Source organism: Pogona vitticeps, chromosome 6 (genome assembly GCF_051106095.1).
Source record: "Pogona vitticeps strain Pit_001003342236 chromosome 6, PviZW2.1, whole genome shotgun sequence".
Classification (NCBI taxonomy): domain Eukaryota; kingdom Metazoa; phylum Chordata; class Lepidosauria; order Squamata; family Agamidae; genus Pogona; species Pogona vitticeps.
Window position 1 is genome coordinate 74990404 of NC_135788.1, and position 23604 is coordinate 75014007.

At 38.1% G+C, this 23604-nt stretch overlaps 1 protein-coding gene across 14 annotated transcripts in view; it reads right to left on the reverse strand.

Annotated features, from left to right (window-relative positions):
• The window catches only part of COBL (cordon-bleu WH2 repeat protein), a 187648-nt gene that overhangs the window by 22460 nt on the left and 141584 nt on the right, over positions 1-23604 (reverse strand). For all 14 annotated transcript variants that reach the window (XM_078377595.1, XM_078377592.1, XM_073003890.2 and 11 more), the window contains one exon: positions 8482-8788. In XM_078377595.1, the coding sequence (XP_078233721.1) occupies positions 8482-8788 (307 nt within the window). The remainder of the gene's footprint in view (positions 1-8481; positions 8789-23604) is intronic.

Genomic DNA, 23604 nt, shown 5'->3' on the forward strand with positions numbered 1-23604 from the left:
CTTCTACGGGATTCTTGCCCACAATAGTAGATATGATAATCATCTGAGTTGAATTCGCCCATTCCTGTCCATTTTAGTTCACTGATGCCCAAGATATCAATGTTTATTCTTGCCATCTCCTGTTTGACCACCTCCAGCTTCCCAAGGTTCATAGATCTTACATTCCAGGTTCCAATGCAGTATTTTCATTGCAGCATCAGGCTTTCCTTTCACTTCCAGGCACGTCCACAGCTGAGCGTTCTTTCAGCTTTGGCCCAACCACTTCATTAGCTCTGGAGCTACTTGTACTTGTCCTCTGCTCTTCCTCAGTAGCATATTGGACGCCTTTCGACCTGAGGGGCTCATCTTCCAGCATCATATCGTATTGACATCATTCTATCATTTTTGAGATTATATCCCAGTACAGCTTTTCCCACTCTTTTGTTGACTATGAGGGCTACTCAGTTACTTCTACGGGATTCTTGCCCACAATAGTAGATATGATAATAATCTGAATTGAATTCGCCCATTCCCGTCCACTTTAGTTCACTGATGCCCAGGATGTCAATGGTTATTCTTGCCATGTCCTGTTTGACCACATCCACCTTACCAAGGTTCATAGATCTTACATTCCAGGTTCCTATGCAGTATTTTTCTTTGCAGCATCGGACTTTCCTTTCACTTCCAGGCATGTCCACAGCTGATCATCCTTTCAGCTTTGGCCCAACCACTTCATTAGCTCTGGAGCTACTTGTACTTGCCCTCCGCTGTTCCTCAGTAGCATGTTGGACGCCTTCCGACCTGAGGGGCTCATCTTCCAGCATCATATGTTTTAGCCTTTTGTTTCTGTTCATGGGGTTTTCTTGGCAAATATACTGGAGTGGCTTGCCAGTTCCTGCTCCAGGTGGATTGCATTTAATCAGAACTCTCCACTATGACCTGTCCATCTTGGGTGCCCCTGCATGGCATAGCCCATCGCTTCTCTGAATTACTCAAGCCCCTTCGCCATGACAAGGCAGCAATCCATGAAGAATGATAGTCATGACAAAAAGGGAGGGCAGGAGATAGGTGTCAATAATTAAAAGGGGGAGAAATTGGAGTGACCTGAGGTGCTATCTGGACTCTTCCCATGGGAGAAGAAAGTATCCTGTGTGAGATAAAACAGATTGCATCTAAGACAGGAGCCTTCTATATGCAACCTGGATCACTCCAAATCCCTCCATCTTGTTACACCTAAGGTCACAGAAAGTGCAACAGAGCAGGGATGAATGTGGCAGAAATATAAAGATTTGAACATTGAACATTTTTCTAGCAAGCACCAAGCAATTGCTATTCCATTATAAATATCACAGAATCCATTAATGGTTTAAACATTTCTGCTTTGGGGGGCTAGAATTAGCAAAAGCACTAAACACTATCAGGCCTGTACAGTACTATATTACTTCATCATTCCTCTCTCAAAGCATTGGAACTGGAAAGCCCTGTTCATATATAGTTCAGTGTTTTGAGAAACTAGAGCTTCTGATCACAGAATCATGCTCCCCCTTTCCCATTCTTCCCATTTTAGTGTTTTTCTCATACAGAAAAATTAGGGAAAATCTATTAGTTGTTCACAATTAATCATGAATATTTAAAAGTACTCGGTTTTGGATACAGTTCTCTTTGCAGTGATCCTACTTCTGTTTGAATATCTGTCTGAATCAGCCCAGTTCATTTATGGATTTGGGATATATCCAAATCACAGTCCTGCACAAACCTCGCTTACTCATTTGAAATTACCCAGCAGATATGAGATACAGCCATGGAGGAACTGAATTTGGACTGCGTCTATAACACAGGAAAAGGCCACCTTAATTCCAGTTCCTCAACCTAAACTGCTCCCTGAAGTGCTGGTTAGTAGTGGAATATTTATAGTATTTTAATGATTAGATATTTTCCTCTGTTAAGTCCTGCAGCTGATCCAGAAGAAAGGAGCAATTTACACTGGAGAAAAGCAATTATGGACATAGTTAGACTTGTCATAGACCCAATCCAAATTATATGGTTACTTTGCTGAAGATGAAAATTACAAAGGGAATTCAAATAACAAAATTACAGAATAACATATAGTTTGATTATAAGGAATTTTGGAAAACTTATTAAAAGAAGTATGGTGACAACATCCACCCAACCACCCACACACCCCAAGCATGCCTTCATAAATCTAATGCAGCATATAAGACATTAACCATATTTGTTGACTGTAGGGATCTGTAAAAGTGTAACAGAAAGAAAGTAATCTCAAAGGTCACTGCTGGATCTGCTTAACTGTTCAGGGTGGCCGTGAACATTTTTCATGTCTGAGAAGCTTGGAAGTTCTATTTTTAAAAGAGTCTTCCTGTTGTATATTATTTCTGTGTTGATGTTTCAGATTGTAACTACTGTGTTTTATCTAAGTTATGAGCTGCTTTGGAACTTTGAACATGAAGAAGATTGCAGATCAAAGGGCTGTTTAGGATAAGCCTTTAGCTTAAGTAGGGAGGCCTTATAATTTAAGGCTGAGTTTCAATGAACATCAGAGTCATCTTCAAATCACTCATCTACATCAAACTCAGCAATGTAGCCACTAAAGGTGAAATATTTCATGAGGAACAGTCAAGATGGTTGAGCGTCAGTAAGTAGGAACCATATCAACAACTTCAGTATAACACTCATACCTACAACAATTTCAACAATAAAACATACATATTTATTAGTATGTGTCAAAGATCATGGGATTTCCTTATTCTGAAAGGGTTTTTAATCTGCATATACAACAGACCTTTTAATCCCCCAGATGTACTTTTGCCCCTCAGAGTATACGCACAAGTAAATCTATAGTACTGTTTATTGTATGGTATTTTCATCTGTGCAGCAGCATACAATATCCCTAAATTTCCACAATTTTTTCCTACAAACAAGAAATAAAGTAGGAAAGAAATGTTTAAACAAATGCAATTCAAGAGCTCATCCCGACAGAGCATTTTATTTATTTATTTAAAATATTTTACCTCTCCTTTCTCCTGAAAAGAACCCAAGATGGTTTATGTCATTGAAAGACAATATTTAAAGCTAAGAAAAATGAGTATAAAACAGTGGTTTACATCATTAAAAGCACTATTCAAAGCTACGAACAATGAGTATAAAGAGGTGGCTCACATCATTAAAAGATAATATTAAAGCTAAAAAAATAAGTATACAAATATTTAAAAGGAACAAACAAGTACCACACTGAGAGATAGTAAACACAAGTAGTACTAAAAACCCAGTAGTGCTAAAGAGCAGTAATGCATAACCCTAAAAGTCACACTCATGTAGCCAGTCACTGAGGGAAAGCCTGAATGAAAAGGAAAGTCTTTGCTGCTTCCAGAAGGACAGCAAAGATGGGGCCAGTCTGACCTGTGGGAGAGAGTTCCAAAATCTGGGAGTAGCAACAAAGAAAGGCCCTCTCCTGTTTCCCCATCAGATGCACCTGTGAAAGTGGTGGGACTGAGAGAAAGGCCTCTCCTGATAATCTTAACACCTGAACTGGCTCATAAAGGGAATGAGATAGGCTCGTAATGGGTCTTTATGCATGCATAAAGGAAAATGTGCAGTGGTTTTTCCCCCTTGGCTTGACATCTGGTGCAAAACTGGAATTTATAATTTTAAGCAGCAGCGCAGATCTGTTGCTTTGCTCTCATATTTGACTTCTATGACAGCAACATTTATACTTGTTTTTGAAAATATGACTTTCTTGCAATATATATTGCTATCATACTTGGAATCAGCAATGATGAGCAGAACACAGTTCCAATAGCCATCAAAATACCTTTAAAACTATGTTTTGCACAAAACTACTTAGCATGTCATAGTACATTAGAAAACAGACAAACCTACTTAACTTCCATAGCCTTTCCTGTTTCTTCTAAGAAGGGAACCTTGTTCCTTGGCTTAAATTCAAACCAAACACAAGGTCTTTTTCTGATAGCATTTCACAAACTCGATAACTATTTCCAACAGCATTTTCTCACACAGCCTCTTTTGGCACAGAAAGCTAAATGATAAGCTTTAGGCTTCTTGTCTGTAAAGAATAATATATTGAAATCATCCCATTTAAGAATGTCTTGAACAAACAGACAGATTAGAAGAGACATACTTTCTACATTTTGTATTTTGCCGAACAGAAGTCACAGCCTAGGATTGTTCAGTGGCAAAGGTAGGAGGCTGACTGTGAAGGAGAATGATGAAAAGCAACACAAAACATGTCACTAAAATGAAAAATGGCTACTGTTTTATTGGTTAAAGCTAAAAAATCTTGGTGAAATATAAAGCAGCAAGAGCTCCCAGCAAACACTGGGACAAGTTATCTTCTTTAACAAGCACCTAGGCCCTGGAGCCTTTCATCTCAACCTTTCTTCAAATGAGTACAACTTGTATGTGGGTCTGGCAGGTGGACTTCCCAGAATGAAGAATTCTGTGATCTGGAGTCCAAAACCAAACCAAACCAAAATGGCATGTCCCTTGTTGTGACAAGTAAATTAGACAGCCTCTTAAAAGCAACTCAGCCAATTATATGATGACAAAGCAATACACGGACTGGTAGTTGAACTGCCATAAATAGTTAAGAAGGGGACTGGTTTGAAATCAATGTGGGAACATGATTCAAAGACAGAAATTAAAACAAAAGATTGGTCAAAAATTTGGAAGATGAGAGTTTTAAGATTAATGTTGGTAAGAATCAAGGATTTTTTAAAAAAAATTAGTTTAAGGTGGTACACGACTCTGGTGAAATTGAACATAATAAATTCAGACTATTCTAAGGCCTGTTGGAAATGTGATGAAGAAATTGGCACATAGTATCATATGTGGTAGAAGTGTAAATTGATTCAGAAATTTTGGAAATTGATTTTTAAGGAAATATATTATATATTTGGAAAAGATATCAAACTTAATTCTAAAATTGTTTTGTTGTCAATTTTTGACTAATTATTGCTCAAAGGAATTGATTTCTAATTTTATGACAAGTGCTAGAATATTAATAGCTAGATTCTGGGAAAGATAAAAATGAATTAGAAGATTGATATATTGAAGTATGTGACATTGCATTAAGTGATAAATTGACTACTGAACTTAAGATGAAAAGAGGGGAAACAAGTTTAAATATTTTTATGCTATTCGGGGTAGATTATTGAATTTGTATTAGTAAAAGGACACGGAGAAGCATCTATGCAACAATCAATACAATTTTGGAAAGGAGGTTCATAATAAAACTATTGCTCCAAAGGGTCCTGCGGGTATGGGGGTGCACAGTGTTTTAGATTGTATTAGTAAGCATTTTGCATTCTTGTATTTGTTTTGGAAATAGGAGGAGGAGGAGGAGGAGGAGGAGGAGGAGGAGGAGCAGGGGCCTGGTTAGAAAAACAGCTCAATTGGCTGGGTTAGGAAAGAAACCAACCAGGGCTCAATTAATAAAGATTCCAGTGGAGGGCTTGTATATTTAAAAACTGGCTAAGGCTTGTCTATGAGAAAAGCTAGATATAACTTGGCTAGGGAAGTAGTTGGTTAAGTATGAACTTTGAAAGAATAGAGCTAACAGTATCTTCCTAAGGTTCTAGAAGGAGTTAGGTGTACTTTTGAATGTGTTGGTAAAACAAACAGTCATTCTAGGAAGAACTGTCATTTGTTGAAATCATGTGTAGTGTTCATATTGATACACTGAATTCTAATTGTTGTTATGATATAAGTACTATGCCTTTAAACAGAGAAACTACTAAGTCACCTCGCTTATCTGATACTTTCAAGATAAACTGCTGCTTCAGTTCCACAATCTGCCTCAGTTTACATTCACACCCAAAACAGAGGATAAGTAGTTGGAAGGAACCCTATAAATCCAAATAGCATCAGCTCTAATTGAAGTGTTAACTCTATCAATAGTATAATTACTATTGTTTACCATAATAGGAAGTGTGTAAATCACTCCTGGTTGCTGTCGTATTAGCAACCCACTCCAGTAATGGAGTGTCACAAAAGTTTTCTGTGGATGCAGAATGAGGTGTCACCAATATGCAGATAACCATATTATCTCTTCCTTTCATCTAATCCAAATTAAGCAGTGAATGTTCTGAATCAGTGCCTGAATAGAGTAATGGAACAGATTAGGGACAATAAATGGAAGTTCAGTCTAGAAGAATGGCAATGCCAGTAGGAGATAATTTGTCTGCTCAGGTGAGTAGAGTTCTGAAGAAATCTGTACTCCTGAAGGGGCAGGTATTCGAGATTGCTCCTGGATTCACCACTGTCACAAAAAGTAGAAGAGGATAGAAGCACCAGATGGGATCATACCAAAGTACATGCACAATCCCATCTGGACAGAAATAAACTGGTAACAATTATTCATTATCTGATAACAACCCTGTTGGATTACTGCAATGCACAGTATGTGGAAATGCTGTTGAAAATGGTTTGGAAATTTCAATCATATCAAAATGTTTCTGCTAGGCTTGTAATAATGATCCATTGATACAATCTTATTACGTAAATATGCTATCTACTGCATTGGCTTGCAATTTGTTTCAAAATCCAAATCAAAGTGGTAACAGTGACCTTTAAAGCCCCAAATGGTTTTGGGACCATTTAGCATATAACATGTGATCTTTTTGATTTGACCAAAATTCTGAATGAATGAATGAAAAATAAATAAAAAAATAAATAGACACAGACAAATAAATAATTTATTAGGAAGACAAACATAAAAAAATGAGTAGAGATCAACTGAATTCCGCACTCCTATGTTGTCCTGCTCCTGTACATTCCAAGTAAATTTCGTAAGTTTCACATAGTCCCAAGGAAAGGGACAAGGAGCAACAAACCCTTCTCACTATCTAAAATAAGATTTTTCCCCACTGCTTTAGTTCAGAACACACACATACACACCAAAAAAAAAAAATACTGTAAAAATATCACACATACAGATGGGCACAAATCAGAAAAATGGTGATTCATTCTGATCCATGATTTGTCACAACTGACAAATCACAAATTGCTAATTTTTAGTGACAATCAATGAATCAATTTGTTAATTCATTTTATACTTTAAACCCCCGTAAAACAGCATCCAAAGCACCTAGAGATACCAATTTCTCAAAAAAGCTTCCCCTGACTCATATCTTCAAGCCCCACAAGTTTGGTGGGTTTCGGATGTCTGAGTTATATATGCACAAGGAGGGGTCCCCAGGAAAGCTCCCCCTAGGCACCTAGAGTAACAAAGAGGTTTCCCATGAAGCTCCTCTATAATCCTGACAAGTTTGGTGAAAATTGGGTTTCCCCAAGCCAGCTGCTAAAGGACACTTTCCTGAGGGGAATTTGTGGGTATATAATGTGGATGTTTGACATCCAATCTTCACCAAACATGGAGGGATTGTAGGAGTGAGTCAGAAGAAGCTTCACTCCAATTTTGGTGTATCTATGTGTCTTGGGGCCATTTTATAACCAAACGAATGAATGAATCAAAAATCACTAAAAATTCATTGATTCATGATTAATTGGGGGCATAGATTCATATGAATACAAATCAACAAATTAGTGGTTTCTGAACAAATTTGGTGATTTGTTTTTTAATTTGTGCCCATCTCTAATCACATTCATAGAGCAATATTTGACTGTTTCTTCTAAATAAAAATCTTCCATTTTGAAAGATGGGGGAAGTCTGTTATTTTGAATAAGGGTTTACAGGGATATTTCTAGCCATTTCAGCACAGCTTCTCCATTGTTATCATTAAGTGCATATCCACAGCTACTACTATGGCAACTTAAGTCTCCAATTATAATATTTATTTTTGCTTATGACAATTGTTTAGAGGTTTAAAGTAAAAGGCTGCATTATATGGTTTTATGAATAGACTCTAGAGAATATCATGCAATTATTTAGCTCCACCCTCATTAACTCTACATCATGTTGTTGCATGGCAGACAGTATCTGAAGGTCAGGTTTAATTAATACAGTACTTCTGAACTGTTTATGAGGCCTCTCATGCTAGATATTTTGAGTCTTTGTTTATAACTGGAGACTTCAGTTGTCACACCTTTTGCCCTGACAAAAGACCTTTTGTTACTGGTGGCTGCTTACAGGCTATTATCAAAGCTATATAATCAAACTCATCCAAAGGTCAACAGCACACCTCTGTGGTGACTGTGAAGGTTCAGAAAAGGGACACAGAGACTAGATGTCCCTTCCTGAGTCTGGAGGTTCACTTAAGACTTATCCCTGCAGAAGAAGTGAGCTTTGCTGGTGACTGTTTTTCCCTTCAGAATGTGTGGAAGAAGATGGACAAGCTATTATGCAAATTGTGTTGTGAAAGGAGAAACAAATCAGCTGATCGATGTACTAAGTGCAAAGCTATACATAATATTTATGTTTTACAGTACAGGGCTGCTTGTAAAAGATAAAAGACATCAGCCTAAGCAGAGATCACTTTTCCACATTGCCTAGTGTATCAGACTTACCTTTGGAGGATGTTCCCAGCATCATCACTATTGAAAGAAGTATTTCTACCAGAGCAAGCCTCTATAGCAAACATGGAATCCATTTCAGGTGAGGTCTCCTGGGCACCGAGGGACTTGTCTCTGGACCTCATGCTGTCGTTTTGAGAATTCAATGATACAACATCAGAGAGGGAACTCATTACACCTGAATCTTCTGTGGTGTCCTCTGAGGCAAGGCAGCTGCTAAGAGAGGTGGTCTCCTCTATCTCTGATAGCTCCAGAACTACATCGTCCGTGCTGTAAATATCAGGTGAAAGCTGTAAATTGCCTAGACAAAATATGGCAAAACTGAATTAAGCAGTATTCTTCAGTCTTTGGGAACATGCTCCATAAATCCAGTACTACTCAGTTTTTCAGAATTTATCATCGTTGTGATTCGTACCCTCCGCCCATGTTTTTTTTTGGGGGGGGAGGTGCAGATGCGTAGGGGAAATCATGGCAATGTGATCTTGTGAAAATGAACTCCCCATGGTAGAATTACACATTTCCATCTATGAAAAACAGCTCTGCCACTCACATGTTGGTCACATGAACTCACCAAACAACGTAAGGATATTAATAATACTTTCAATAATCCCTTATATTAGTGTTGGATTTTTGTTTCTAAAGAGAGACAGACAGATGGAGAGTACAGTTACATGAACACCCTCTTACATGGAAAATATGCCAGAGTATCCCAGTCATCTCTTACATGGGGCTCTGTATGTGGCCTGGCAAGGCTGCCCCAAGAATCAAGAGCCAGCCATCTGTGTGAGGGCTGGCTGGGGAAACCCAGATAGTCAAAGGCAGGATGGGAATGAAAGGAGGAACCTGCCTGGCACACTGGAACACTCTGGCACACTCTGGTTCATCAGGGAAGCATTTTATGGGCTCCCATTTCCTTTCTGGGCAGTCTTCCATGAGACATTGCTCACTCACTTCCCTTGTTAAGTAATCTGTATAGTTTTATAGTAGTTGCATTAATGTAATGATGAACAGGAGTTAATGTTTTGTTATGATGTTTGCAAACTTTGTTGTGGCCTCTTTGTTGCAGTGGAGGCTGGCTTTGTGCATAAGAGTGAACCTCCAGAGAGACTGGTATTCAGTCTTATCCCAGTATGGAGATCAGGGGGAGGGCTGCCAAAGATGTTGGCCAGCTTGAGAGGGTTCTGTAGCCCCCACTACAATGGATGCAGAGGGGTTCCCCTAGTAGTCACATGCCTCGGGATATATCCAATTTTTATGCAATCCTGTGTTACCCATCAAGGGTAAAGTTGTACATTGGCTGGCAAGCAGGTTATCTGAAGCAAGGATCTGCTCCTTTTGCTGCATCAACCGTATTCTACTACAACTAATCAAAACCGTAATCCTTCATTACACAATATATTTATTTCAATAAAATTGTATAATTTTCCAGCACTGTGTTTTAATGGTGGGTGGGGACTGTGCATCAGATTATTTCACTGAGCCAAAAAAAAATTAAATAAAATTAGAGATTCTGTTGTACTCACCAGGAGTAAATGGAATGCTTCAGAAAAAGCACACAGTGAAACAACAATTGTAGTGTTTTAATAGTTATCTCTCAATATAAAATTCATAGAAAGAAATAAAAACTGCTGGGACACTTGCTCTATATCTCCCCATAATCAAGGATAATAAACAGACTTCAGACAGGTACAGTAGCTGTGTTAGTCTGTTTCACCAAACCAAAAACAAAGTATTGTGTCCCCTTTAAGACTAACACATTCATTTAGGTTTCAGCCACTACAGATTACTGGCCACTTCTTAAGACACATCTGAAATAAATTTGTTGGTCTTAAGTAGCTGTAATATTTGTGGTTTTGATTTTGTTGACATCTTCTGATTGTAAATGTATGTTGCAGACTGGACGAGTCACCCAGATAGGCGGGGTATAAATCAAATCAAATCAAATCAAATCAAATCAAATCAAATCAAATCAAATCAAATCAATAAATCAATCAATAACAACAACAACAACAACAACAACAACAATAATAATAATAATAATGCATTTGTAGATATGATAAATCATGTGATTTAGAACAAAAGGAAGTCTCGTGTCACCTTAAAGGTTAACAAGTTTTATCATAAACTTAGAACCACTAATCATTATGATGATTAAAGGAAAGCAATATTTTACTGAATCCTGAATAGTGGCCAGGAACTGTAAACTTCAACCTATTCGGGGAAAAACAGAAAAAGGCTATGCAGTCTTTATGCAACATTCAAAAAACAAGTGTTAATGACACATTTATTAGACCACTAAAATATCATCAAAAAGGCTAGGTTTCAAATACTGCATCAGGCTGCCCATAATAAACAAATGGTTCATTAGAAGTCTATTAAAAGTTTAAGGAACTACTCAGAAAAACTGACTGAACATTGTGTCTTAAATGAAAACCAGAAATGGTCATGTTTAATTTGAGAACTGGAAATTTTCCAAAATAAGGGAGCAAGGTGATAGAATGTTGAAAGGAGAAGCCAGGAGGCTAAAATCTCTTCAGGATACTTGAAGGTTATTTAGGGTATTCCAGACTGAGCAATTGTTATCTGTAATGTCCTGATCCTACAATGATGTTAAGCAGCATATTTCCATTACCCACATGACCTTGCCTTGTCTTGATAATAATATGGTAAAATGTGTTACTTTCCCTACCTTTTTGTATCTCTTGAAGGCATCATATTTCTAGTTTAGTTTCTTTGTGTGGTGTGCGTGTGTGTGTTTATCCATCAGAAGTTTTCAATTTGAATTCAAAAGCATTTTAAAGAGAAAATCGAGCAAAGCCCCAGCAGAGAAACTGTTTGCGTTAATTTTTTGAAGAAAAAGCTCCACTTTCTTTCCTCTTTCTTAAAATAAGAAGTGGATTTGTTTGAATGCAGATGTCAGTAAACTCTATGCCCCTCTATAATCAACCATTTTAAAAAAAGGTAGAGTGGTGGGACAAATGATCTGTCTCGGAAAGCTCTCAGATGGTAATAACAGAAGCTCAGTCAGCAGAACATATACACAGATTAGGGGAAAAAATGAAAATGCCATACTGTGTAAAAATCTGAACATTGTAATTCTGGAAGGCAAGAATGTTGTCTCAAAAAGATAAGAACCCTCTTTCAAATAAGGAAGATAGAGAGCAAGGCAAAACTGTGGGGTGGGGGGAAATTATTGATTAAAAGAAGCATCTGGAGGGAAAGAAAGAATGAGGAAGATTTTGCTAAAACAATTTTAATTAGTTCAAAATTTAAAATCTGAATACATAGGTAGTGATCAGATGATAGAGTATAAAGGTATGGAAGGATTGTTAATAGAAGAGAGGAAGAAGCTAAATGAATCTTCATATTAATTTTCACTATAGAAAATATTGGACACTGAGACCTGCTGCTTTGGCCCAATTTTGTTAGGTTCAAAAAGGATTCTCACACAAGGATTCCATGTGTGAGATCTCACGGCCCTAAGAATTTCTGCAGGATCTCCTGATCTTGTGAGATTCATCTCAAACACCAGTCACAATTTGTAAATTGTGGTATCTGGGGCTGGCATACTTTCTCATTGTTATCTACAGTATAATGAATAAATTTAGCATTTTCACCACACAAGGGACTCAACAAACACTGGATGTAATGATGAAGTAGAGACAGAAATAGTATCTTTCAAAATGAAGACAAATTCTTCTCCTGATAATGTTCTTACTAGCATATTTTGACTTAGATTTAAAATTACTGTTGCAGAGAAAGAAGGTATTTTTAAAACATAAGTATTCTTAAGTAAAGAATACTCAAATAATAGATTTTAAAAAAAAATGTTTTAAAAGAATATATCCTAGGTCTAGTCATTAACATGTTTATTAATACAGAAAGAGAACTGGGGTATTATTTCTAATGCTGAAAACATTTTTCAGTTCAATATTTTCTGTTTTGAATAATCACTAATCTGTTCACCAATTCAGGACAAGCTTATTTATATATTGGAGTTTGTGTATAAAGTACCATAAGAAAATATATTTCCTATTAATGATTTAATAAAGTCAGGGAGCAATTCACCTTGAATGAAATTACACATTTAAGTACAGAAATATATTCCTGATAGAAGCAGACCTCAAAAGCTGAATCACAATTAAAGCTCACCAGATTCCAATATTAATACTGGAAGGCAGTGTCTGAAATCCTATTGCTGAGGAACTAGAGTGGGCCCAATGAACCAGCGAGGATTTGGTGAATCAACTCTTTCATAGATTCAATGTACCTATTCCAGTTGTGACTTAACTTTAGTATAGTAAATCACAACTAGAGTAGGCCCACTTAATCAAATGGAACTTACAGAGGAGTTGACTCACCAAATCCCCAATTCAATGGGTTTACCCTGGTGAAGCTTTTTTTTTACTGAGCAACAGAATTCTAGCCTTTGTGAAAATTTCTTAGTGTTTCCTAGAACTTGGAGGGCAGAAAGACATCACACAATACCCATCAGTAACATTGTTTTTGTAAATTAACATAAATTATGTATATAAATAAACAAAAATGAACGATTTTGCTACAGCCACAATATCAAGTAAGCAAGATCTGAAGGTGATCACTGTGAACACAAATGAAAGAAAGATGTTAAACAAACCACTGAAACTGCAACTATGCAATATGATTTCTCTCACACACAACACATGCACCGTCAACTCATGTGCAATATATTTCACTGATGTGGGAAAATGAAAGATATGAAAAAAGAAGGAGATGCACTAGCAGCCTAGGACAGTTACAAGTAAGACAGAATAGGCATTTTGGTGTCCAATAAATGTACAATGCAATGTATGCTATTGCTCACTGCACTATATACAGTGGTGCCTCGCGTAGCGAGGTTAATCTGTTCCGGATTAACCTTCGCTATGCTGAAGCATCGTTGAACGGATCAAAAAAACCCATTGGAACGCATTAAACATCGTTTAATGCGTTCCAAATGGGCCAAATACTCACCGTTCAGCGAAGCTTCGTAATGGCCAGCAGCCATTTTCGCGCCCTCGCCTCGCTTAACGAGGGTGCGAAAACACTGCGCGCGGCCATTTTGGGCCATTTCCGGGCTTCCGGCGGCCATTTTGGCCGCCGAACAGCTGATGGTCGGGCTTCGTTTTGCGAAGATCGGTAAGCGAAACGCTTACCGGTCTTCGCAAAGCGAATTTAGCCCTATTTTAAAAATGTTAAGCGATCGCATTAGCGATCCGAAAAAACGGATCTCTATGCGATTTCATCATGCGGTGCGCTCGTTAAGCGAGGCACCACTGTACAGTATATACATTAACATCTCCCACTGTTTCAATTAAAATGCCATAGAATTAACACTCATATCCCAAAATTATTCTCTATATAGTCAATTGAGCTAGCTAAAATGGAGTAAGCAGGTGGAAGTGTTGGACTTTTGTGTTCTAGAATTTGTGGTATTATTTATAATCTTAACAACTTTATAACCATATGATAGCTAAATTTATGAAAGTGTGTGTGTGTGTAATTTACTGTAGCTCATATTTTAAGATATGGTATCAACCAGAGATGGGCATTAAATGGGAAAATTGTGGTTTGTGATGGTTTGTAGTTCATCGCTATTCACAAGCCACGGACTTTCCAACAAAGCAAACCGTTTTACAGTTTGTGCAATTTGGGACTTCTGGAAGTGGCAGATGGGCCTCCATGTGAATTAGAGACACTAAACTCACAGCAAGTCCTCAGTTGACACTCCTCACCACTCCTCCTATATTTGGCAAAGACGAGATTTGAGACATCCAGTTTATCATTCCCCAAAGCAGGTCCCCACAGAAAAGTGATTTTTAGCAGCTGATTAAATGAGTTGTTCGTGCAAGGAAACTTGAGGCAGGATGTTGCTCATCATGAAGTAGACTGGGGAGGTAGCAGAAAGGGGGCAAACATGGGACATAGCTAAATCTCACCAGCTGCTACAAAAGTGTTACCACTAGATGAGCTACGCAGGGTGTGGCTCCTATATCCAGCAACTCCCAGAGAATGGACCTGGAGCTCCATGGTTGGCTGCCTGACCTGACAATCAATCCTACACAATTTTCCCAAGACCCACCCCAGGGTTGCCTAGGAAATTGAGTGGTGCCAGGCTGTCTGGCCAGGGGGGGTGGACTAATAAAGGAAGCATACAAATTACCAACACTGATAATAATTCAGCATTTTGTTTCATTCTGGATAGGCACGTGTCTCTGAAGTGCCCTGAAATGAACCACAGAATGGTCTGATCCTTTTTTTTTGGTCTCATGGTTCGTTTTGTGCCCATCTTTAGTCTCAACATACACTGTATTCCATACAACTACATAGCATCATATTTTATAGACCTTATCAAAAATAAAACTTTCAAAACAGAACACAGATGTGCTTAAGACTTCTTCATCTCCTTTTGTTTGGATTAAAGAGTAGTCATGTGGTCAAAATAAAATCCAAATGCAAAAATTGGCAATACCTTTATAGACCACTAAAAAAATCATTGTACAGTATTATAAATGAGTGTTTGTGGATTCAAACACCACTTCATCAGGTTTGTACCAGTGTGAAGAACTTAAAATCCAAAACTTAACGTCTAAATGTACATGGCAATATGGATTTTGCCAGGAGAATTGGGTTGTTACACTCATTCCACAGCTGCCTAAGCTGTAACCATAGAACATCAACCAGATTCCTGAGTTCCATCTAAGAAACAAGCCTGGTGAAGCCCATCTTGCAATAAACTGATGGACTTAACATCTAAGAGCAACTTTCTTGGAAAAATCCATCTTGCCATGTAGGTTTAGACTTTCAAGTTTTAGACTTTTAAGTTTTTTGCACTGGTACAAACCTAATGAAGTGGTGTTTTAATCCATGAAAGCTTGTTTATTACATGATGATTTTTAAAAGTCTATAAAAGTATAACCTATTTATATATTTGGATTTTATTTTGTTTGGGTGATTATGATTATTATTGCTATTTTGATTAGTTTTTGTGCTGCTTCTTTCTCAGCTATTTCCAAAATAAGGTTTGTTGCATTTTGAACCATAACCTGAGAGACATAGGGACTTCATGCTGGATTTATTGTTAGAAAATAAATTTTGGAGTGTGTAAAGCAGATGCTTCCAATCTGCAGACTGAAGTTTTTTGTCTTTATGGAAAAACAAAGAATTCAATTAAAAAGAGTTTAAGGGCATCAGTCATCGCTGCCATTTTTTTCCAAATATGCAGCAGTACTAGCAAGAAGAGTTTAGTATTTTTTAAAAAATAATTGTCAAATGCCCAGTGGAGTTTAAAACGGTATGTTCTGTTTCAATCAATATCCAATATTTTTCTTCATCAGCATCTGTTAACAGAAGTATGCAATGAAGGTGGAATGCATTGTGATAATTTGCTATATATGCATGCCTGCTCCTTTAAATTTCTCCAAGAATATCAGGAATAATTATATTTTCTGGGTTTTTGCTGAAGAAGACAATCAAATTTTTGGCCAATTTTAAATCCTGTAATTCCCAGGATTCTTGGAGAGTGAGGCCATGCTAATTAAATTAAACTTAAAACCGAAATAAAGACTGTGGTGTAGGTATGTCATTGAACCAGCTTAATCTATGACACTTGTCTTATACCATTATCTTGGAAAGCAGACTTCCTGAAACCAGAAAATAGTAACTGGGAGACAGTTTTTACAATGTAGCTGTCAATTTGGAACAATAACAAGTTTATACACTGTCTTCTAAGGATATCATGGCTACATTCCAGTTATATAGTCTGAACGAAACAGGAATTAGATGCACATAAATCTGTCTTGGCTACCCGCCCATGAATTTTACAACAGCGCTTACAGTAAATAAAATCTAAATGCTCATTGTGGGTTACAGCAGTAAGCTGGTGAGATTTAGAAAAGAGAGTTACTGTCTTATATGTAGTAAATGACAAAGTATTTTGGACACGTGAAACAAGTTTGGAGTATATGTAAAATAATGTGTGAATTTGTGCATGAAGTGATAAATATGTGATAAATAGAACAAGCATATAATAAATAAATCACATGTGTGCAGTATATCACACAAACTTCACAGATCACATAAATATTCTAATCCATTTGATCTGGAATGTTTTCAATTTCTAAGACTTCTTGACTCATTAATTTCTGCAGTCTTACTCCAGTCAAAGTCTTAGTATACCCTCCCCTTCACTATCGTTTGCTATATGGAGTAAAGTAATATGTGCACTTCACTATACTGTATTTATCTGATCGTGTGACCTACCAGGTCATACAAAACTACCGTATTTTCCATGTATAAAACAACACTTTTACCTAAAATAATTAGAGGAAAAATTGAGTGTCGTTTTATACACAGAAGGAAGCAGTCACACGCACGCGTACTCAGACGCCTCTTCCTTCCGCTGCCCAATTGCCTCTTCCACAGCTCACGGCTTGTCCCCTCTGGTGGCCCTGAGGCAGCAGCAGCTGGGGACGTAGGAGAAGGAGCATTCATATGTGCTCAGGCGCCTCTTGCTGCTGCCTTCCCCGCCCGCCTGATTACCTCCTCCAGTGCAACTGTTGACTGCTGGGGCTCACTTCCAGCTAATGTTGCCCGCCTTGTCCCCTCTGGTGGTGGAGGCAGGAAGAGGCAGAGGCAAACAAGCATTCACGCATGCACTCAGGCGCCTCTTCCTGTTGCCGCCACCAGATCACCTCCTTCCACAATCTCTTTAGGGCAGGGGACAAGGCAGTGACCACGTGAGCTGGAGGTGAGCCCCAGCAGTCGGCAGTCGCACTGGAGGAGGTAATCGGGCAGGCAGCGGAGACAGCAGCAGCAGGAGATGGAGGTGGAGGAGCAGTTGCCCATTAACTGCTCCTCTGCCTCCATCAAGGGTCAAAATTAGGGGGGCATTTTATACATTGGGGGATTGTGTACATGGTAAAATACGGTATGTTTTCATTGGAGTAGCAGGGGGGTAGGTGGAATAAATTATAGGTTCACATAAACAGTTAAATGAAGCAGAACCAGTCCTGTTACTGCTTTTTTTTCACATGGGACTTGGGGAATGAAGCAAATATTTCTTTATAAAAGTAACAAGTGAACATTGCCTGCAGCTGGTTCTGTACAAGGAATCCATAGATAGGCTGAGTATCAACTACACAATAGCTCCAAGAACTCTACAAGTTAAAATACAGGAACTCTTGGGGACCGTAAAATTTTAAGACAGCATTTTTAATTTGTTTGTTGCATTTGTTGCAAATTGTAACAACTGTAAAATGCTGATACTTTATCATACATATTTATACAAGCTGAAGTTATTGTTTTTAATCTACTTTTTGACTGACATATGTTGTATGTTATGTGTTCTAGTGTCTTTATGAACAGTATTATAATTTGAATAAATTAAATAAGCTTCAAGAACCTTTAATAACCTTTTCTTCTTTTTTTCGGTTTAAGGTAATTCAAGTTTCTGTACATTTAAACAAGAGAGGAAACTTCATGTACATTCCTGATTCTATTCAGACACAGGACATCATGTCTCACAATTTACCATTTCGATAGTATTATTAATTCTTATCGGTATGACATAGATCCATTATTCAAAATAGAAAACTAAAATCAACCATTAATCAATATTTCAAGGGTACAAAACGGTTGAGATAACAGAAATTGCATACTGCTTTTTCCTCGTTTCTTATGAGTGGTGGTTGTAGGCACTGGGTTACATGTGCACCATCTGGTGGTCAAAATTATTCTTGACATGATCATGTTTTATGTGCCATCAAGTCTAAATCAATTTATAGCACTCCTAATGGGGCTTTCAATGGAAGCGAGGCTTTGCTCTGATTTGGCTTTGCTATGATTTGATTCACAGTCTGCGTTACAGCTGAATCATGCAGTGATCACACAGGGGCTGTGGATTGATTCATGAGTTCACCGTTCATACTGGATGTGATGTAATTAGCATTTTGACCCATAGCTCCTCCTTCCTCTGGTCCCACCTCTGCAAATCTTTTTATGGTTCACTATCAAGCCATTTGGCTTTGAAAGGGTTTTACAGTCTTCTGGAAAAGATGGTAATGTTCCAAAGTTCTTATTGTGTTCAGAAATACCATATACCACAGGAATGTTTTTTATTTCATCTAGGTTGTTTGTTTTGTTTGTATTTTTTAAACAAACAAACAAATATTTTTTTCATCCAGAGATGATCTAGTGCTAAATTACTATATCAACACTAGTGATAAGGTGATCTAGCGCTAATCTCATTTAGGTTAAAATAATCAGGACAGTCAGCAGGAAAGAGAGAATATAGGGGCAGGTGTTTATGTGGTCCAGAACATCATGACCCAATTGCCTACATCATGGAGACACCACCCAAAGACATGACTCTGTCTTTACAAGAACAAATTAACTGATTGCATGAGAAAAAGTCCATTTCAATGGCTTTGACTTTAAAAAAAAGTAGAGGTCCCCAGTGGCATAGAAATTTGCAGCGGGAACAAAGAGACTTGGCCCGACTTGAATTGGCTTTTGCATCATGTGATCAGTTAAAAAAATTATTTATCAACTTGTACTATAACCACAGCAAATCCCTTGCTATTTGATCATGTAGTCACAGCCTGAGATATTTAAGGAGTGGTTTTACCTGTTTCACATCCCCCAGTGAGCTTCTGTAGCTGAGCAGGAACTCAAACCAAGGCCTCCTGAATTCTAGACCATCACCATATCCAGTAAACCAGGGGTCAGGGAACTTTTTTACCTTTTACCCCCCCCCAAAAAAAAATACTTAAATACGCCGACATTACCCCCTTGATTTGAAACGAAGGAAATCATACATTATTTGAATTCAAAATATTATTGAATCTACACAGGCTGTGTACCAAACTAGCAGGATAGATCATCAGCATCAATGGCTGCCAGGCTATGTACTGAACTAGCAGGATGCACCAAATTTAATAAAGATGTGCACTATTTTTGCTGGAACACATTGCACTCCAGCCGTGGTGTGGTATAGGGAGCAGTAAGATGTCCAACGTGCCTAGCAAGTTGCATTAAATTTTTGCTAGCTCACAGAGGATTTAATCATCATCAATGGCTGCCAGAATTGGCTAGCAATGACATGCTTGCTAGAGACAGCCAACACAGAGTTGGGGGGAGGTTTCCTAGCACTTTAATCATTCTGTGTGTGTTGTGCAAAAAGGAACAAAGCAGGCTAAAGGTCATGTCACCCACCCTGGTGCCACAGCCCAATATCAAAGACCAGTACGCTATTTTTTTTTTATCATCATCAATGGAAAACTCAGCAGTAGCCAGAGGATTGGAAAAGATCAGTCTATATCCCAATCCCAAAGAAGGGAAGTGCCAAAGAATGCTCCAACTGCTGTACAATTGCACTCATTTCACACGCTAGCAAGGTTATGCTTAAAATCCTACAAGGTAGGCTCTGCTCATTACCCCCAGGATTTTCATTTTTGCCCAATTTGGGGTAATTTACCCCTGTTTCCAGACCACTGCACTAAACCATACTGGGCATCTTGACATGATCATGTACTTCCAAAAATGCATTCTGTATTAGACTAAATACATGGGGAGTTGAGTTGCTGCTGGATGAAACAGGCAAAGCACAACATCCTGCATAACATAATCTCTAATAGCTAAACTTTGCAGGATTAGATATCTACTGCTTTTCCGAGTGGTAATTTTACTCATGATTAAACCTGCAATCTGAAATCCATATGGAAGCAAGAAGACTGCTGCTCCTCAAGTAAAGTTGCAGACAAAATGAGAATCATGTGGAGACCACATGGGCCTCAAGGCTGTCTTTAAGCCCTAGCCTTTCTCAGACTCCAGGTACAGGCACAAATAAGACTTGCCATTACTGGAAGGCACAGGGCTTTAAATTAGTTGAGGGGTGCTTTGGGTCTCTCTGAAATAGAGGTCACTTCAGTTTTGAGTGTTGAAAACAGTCCAGACCAAAGTAATTCCTTATGGAACAAAAATGCCCCCTACCTAGAACAAGCATGACATTAGTGCCAAAAGTGCATATGCATACTAATTTCTGTAAGTAGTCTTAGTAGAGCTACTTTGCTCTTTTTCTGTTGAGGGCTACATTCTCCTGGGGATTTATCTCCCAGGGATATCATGCAAGCAGTGGGCAGGGTTGGGGTCATATGTTAAGTCAGAGAGGCATATGATCAGATCCAAGGGCTACAAATTGCCCATCTGTGGCTTACAGCAAGGGTGAGCAAGTTTAGGGGATTGGGAGACAGATTTGCCAGCCCCTTTTGAGGCTGTGCAGAGTTTGAAAATTGCCACGTGGACAGGGTAGTGGGATTCCACCACCACATACCCTACACAGTGAAAACCATGGCTCCCTGAGAATATCCCTGGGGGCAGAATATCCCACTTTTGTTATTTTTTAATTGACAGGATACTTTTGAAAGCATTTGGGGGGGGGATATAAAAATGCTCCTAGAGGACCACACGTGGCCCACAGGCTGCCTTTTGCCCACCTCTGCCTTACAGCAATCCCATACAGTAGTCCACTGTTACTGGCAATTTGCAGAAGACAGATTAAAAACTTTAAGGTTTAGAGATTGCTGGAGGCTGGCTAGGATGAGCTTAATCAGGACTTTCCTTTTACATTGGCATCTGATCATGTTTTCCAGAGGGTGACTGTGTTAGAGAAGTAGAGTCTTGAAACACCTTAAATGTGAACATGTTTATCACAGTACAGGTATTTCTGCATGTGATGCAATCTTAGATTGTATTCCTAATTGACCTAGATGGTAATATTTAGTTAGTAACAGCACTATCCTTCTTTAAATGGATGGTGGCTGTTGTTTTTAAGTACAAATCAGTGTGATGCCTAAAACTGACTTCTGTTTTACCAATGTAAATGCTGTTACGTTGCTCCACATTTTTTTTCTGCCTTAAGCATACAGAGAAGTCCATGCCCTTAAGGTAATGGACGAAATCACATGAGCCAAAGCCATATTTTTTTGGTCTGCAGACACCACAGAAACTGTAAATTGACACATTTAATACCCCAATATCCTGTTGAATCTGCAAACACCCATCTGACCTTGCTGGTAGTCTGGTAACAAGAGCTGTGAGCATTTCATGTAATTCAACCTTTTAACTCTTGTTAACCCACAAATATGAACTTTGCCTAATGAAGAGTGCTGGAGAACTCAAAACCTTGCTTTATTTGCAGATTTTTACTGATCAGATAAACATAATACCTAAACCAAACTCGTGTTTCTATGCGTAAATCATACAACTACTTTTTCTATTTTCTTTTCAAAAACTAGTTTCAATTATTTACTGCAATTGCCTTAAAGTGTGTTCAGTACATCAATTTATTTGCAGCTGCAGCATATAAAGCAGTGGGCTGTGTACTAGATGACATTTTAAAACATCTATGCATGTGTGCAAGACACAAGGTGCAGCTTTTCCTCACACAGACATTTAAGTTTTAGAGACCCTGCAAAGAAAAGTAAATTCTGAGGAACAATAGTAGGAGTTGTCACTGGCACAAAAACAACGAGAGATAGCTCTCACACTGAAAGCCAGTGTGGTGTAGGAAACAGATTAGGACTCAGGAAACCTAGGTTCAAATTCCCAGTTGGCCATGGAACACTCACTGAGTGATGGCAATGGTAAACAACTCTTTGAACATCTCATATACAGTACTTCTAAAACCTTGTAAGGTCATCATAACTCAGAACTGACTTAATGGCACATGATAACAGTTCACAAAAACAAAAAGAGAGTCAAATCAAGAGCAGTGCCAGGAAAAGCATGAGAAAACAGGGATCATGTACGATAACCAGGAGATATGTGTACTTGTCTGTCTTTCTGCTGTATAGTATTTGAGTTCAGAGCCATGAAAAACTTTTCTTTACCAATTCAGCTGAAACAGGATGTGAAGAGAAGTAATTTAAAATGCCTAGGTAGTAGCTATGTCCACAAAATATTAACTGCCACTCTAATGTTTTGATGTTGTGCAACATGTATTTGATTTTTCATTCCTCCAGCGACTAATTCCCACTTCTTCAAGGGAAATTCACTGTAGCTTTGAAACAGCTAGGTGTTACAGGCAAACATGTGTTTCAGGTTCATCTTTGGAATCATGGTCCTCCATTCTAATCCAGCTAGGAGAGAATATTCTCTCTTCACTGGCATTCTTATGGACATGATTCTGTACATTAATACATGGACATAAGTTCCATTCAACACAATGAAATTCAGCTCTCAGTAAATATGCACAGAAGTACCCAGTAGAACAGGCAGAGGGAGGCTCAAAAACCTGCGTGCCCTCAAGAGGCAAATAACATTGCAATCATCCCTTGTTCCTGACAAGGTACACGGATGTCCCAATCAACTGACTTCAATTTCAGGACCAAATTGTAGTTCAGCAGCTGATCTCACAACAAGAAGAGCAGTAGTCTTTTGAACTATGACGTTTAACAAGAAACTTTAATGGTTAAGTATGTTAAAATACTTGAAAAATATGTTGGGAGTATGCATTAAATTTCAAGGTTTAGTTTAATTAACTAAACATTAAGGTGGGACAGATTTCTGTTTTGAAAGGCTGTGGAATTTAATTATGATACGGGCAATCAAAATATGATTTATGTTTGGCTATTCCTCATTCAGCTTGTATTAATATTTGGTGTTTTCTGTCAAAATATTTACACAATAGGAATAATCCAATATGTATGTGATTCTGCAGAAAGGACCCAAGTCAAGGCAAAAAAGTGTATAACACAACAAAAATATGTAATACCTAGAACTCTGAGAGCTTCATATGGCAAGGGCGTGAACACCATTCCAACACAAAAATTACATTTAATGATTCTGCATGAGAAAGAGATACATGCCTGTGGGTTTTTGACATGATAATGTTCATCACTGCCAAAAGACCTACAGTGGAGTTAAACAGAACTCTGCCTTTAATATACTGCATTGAATATAATGAATATTATTATTGAAAAAATATGGAAATAAAATTTGTTGAATTAAACATTTTAAACAAACAGTGATTCAGAATTATTTAGAACAGAAGTATTAAACAATTTGTGGCCTACTCATAGAACCACAGTAAAACAGTTA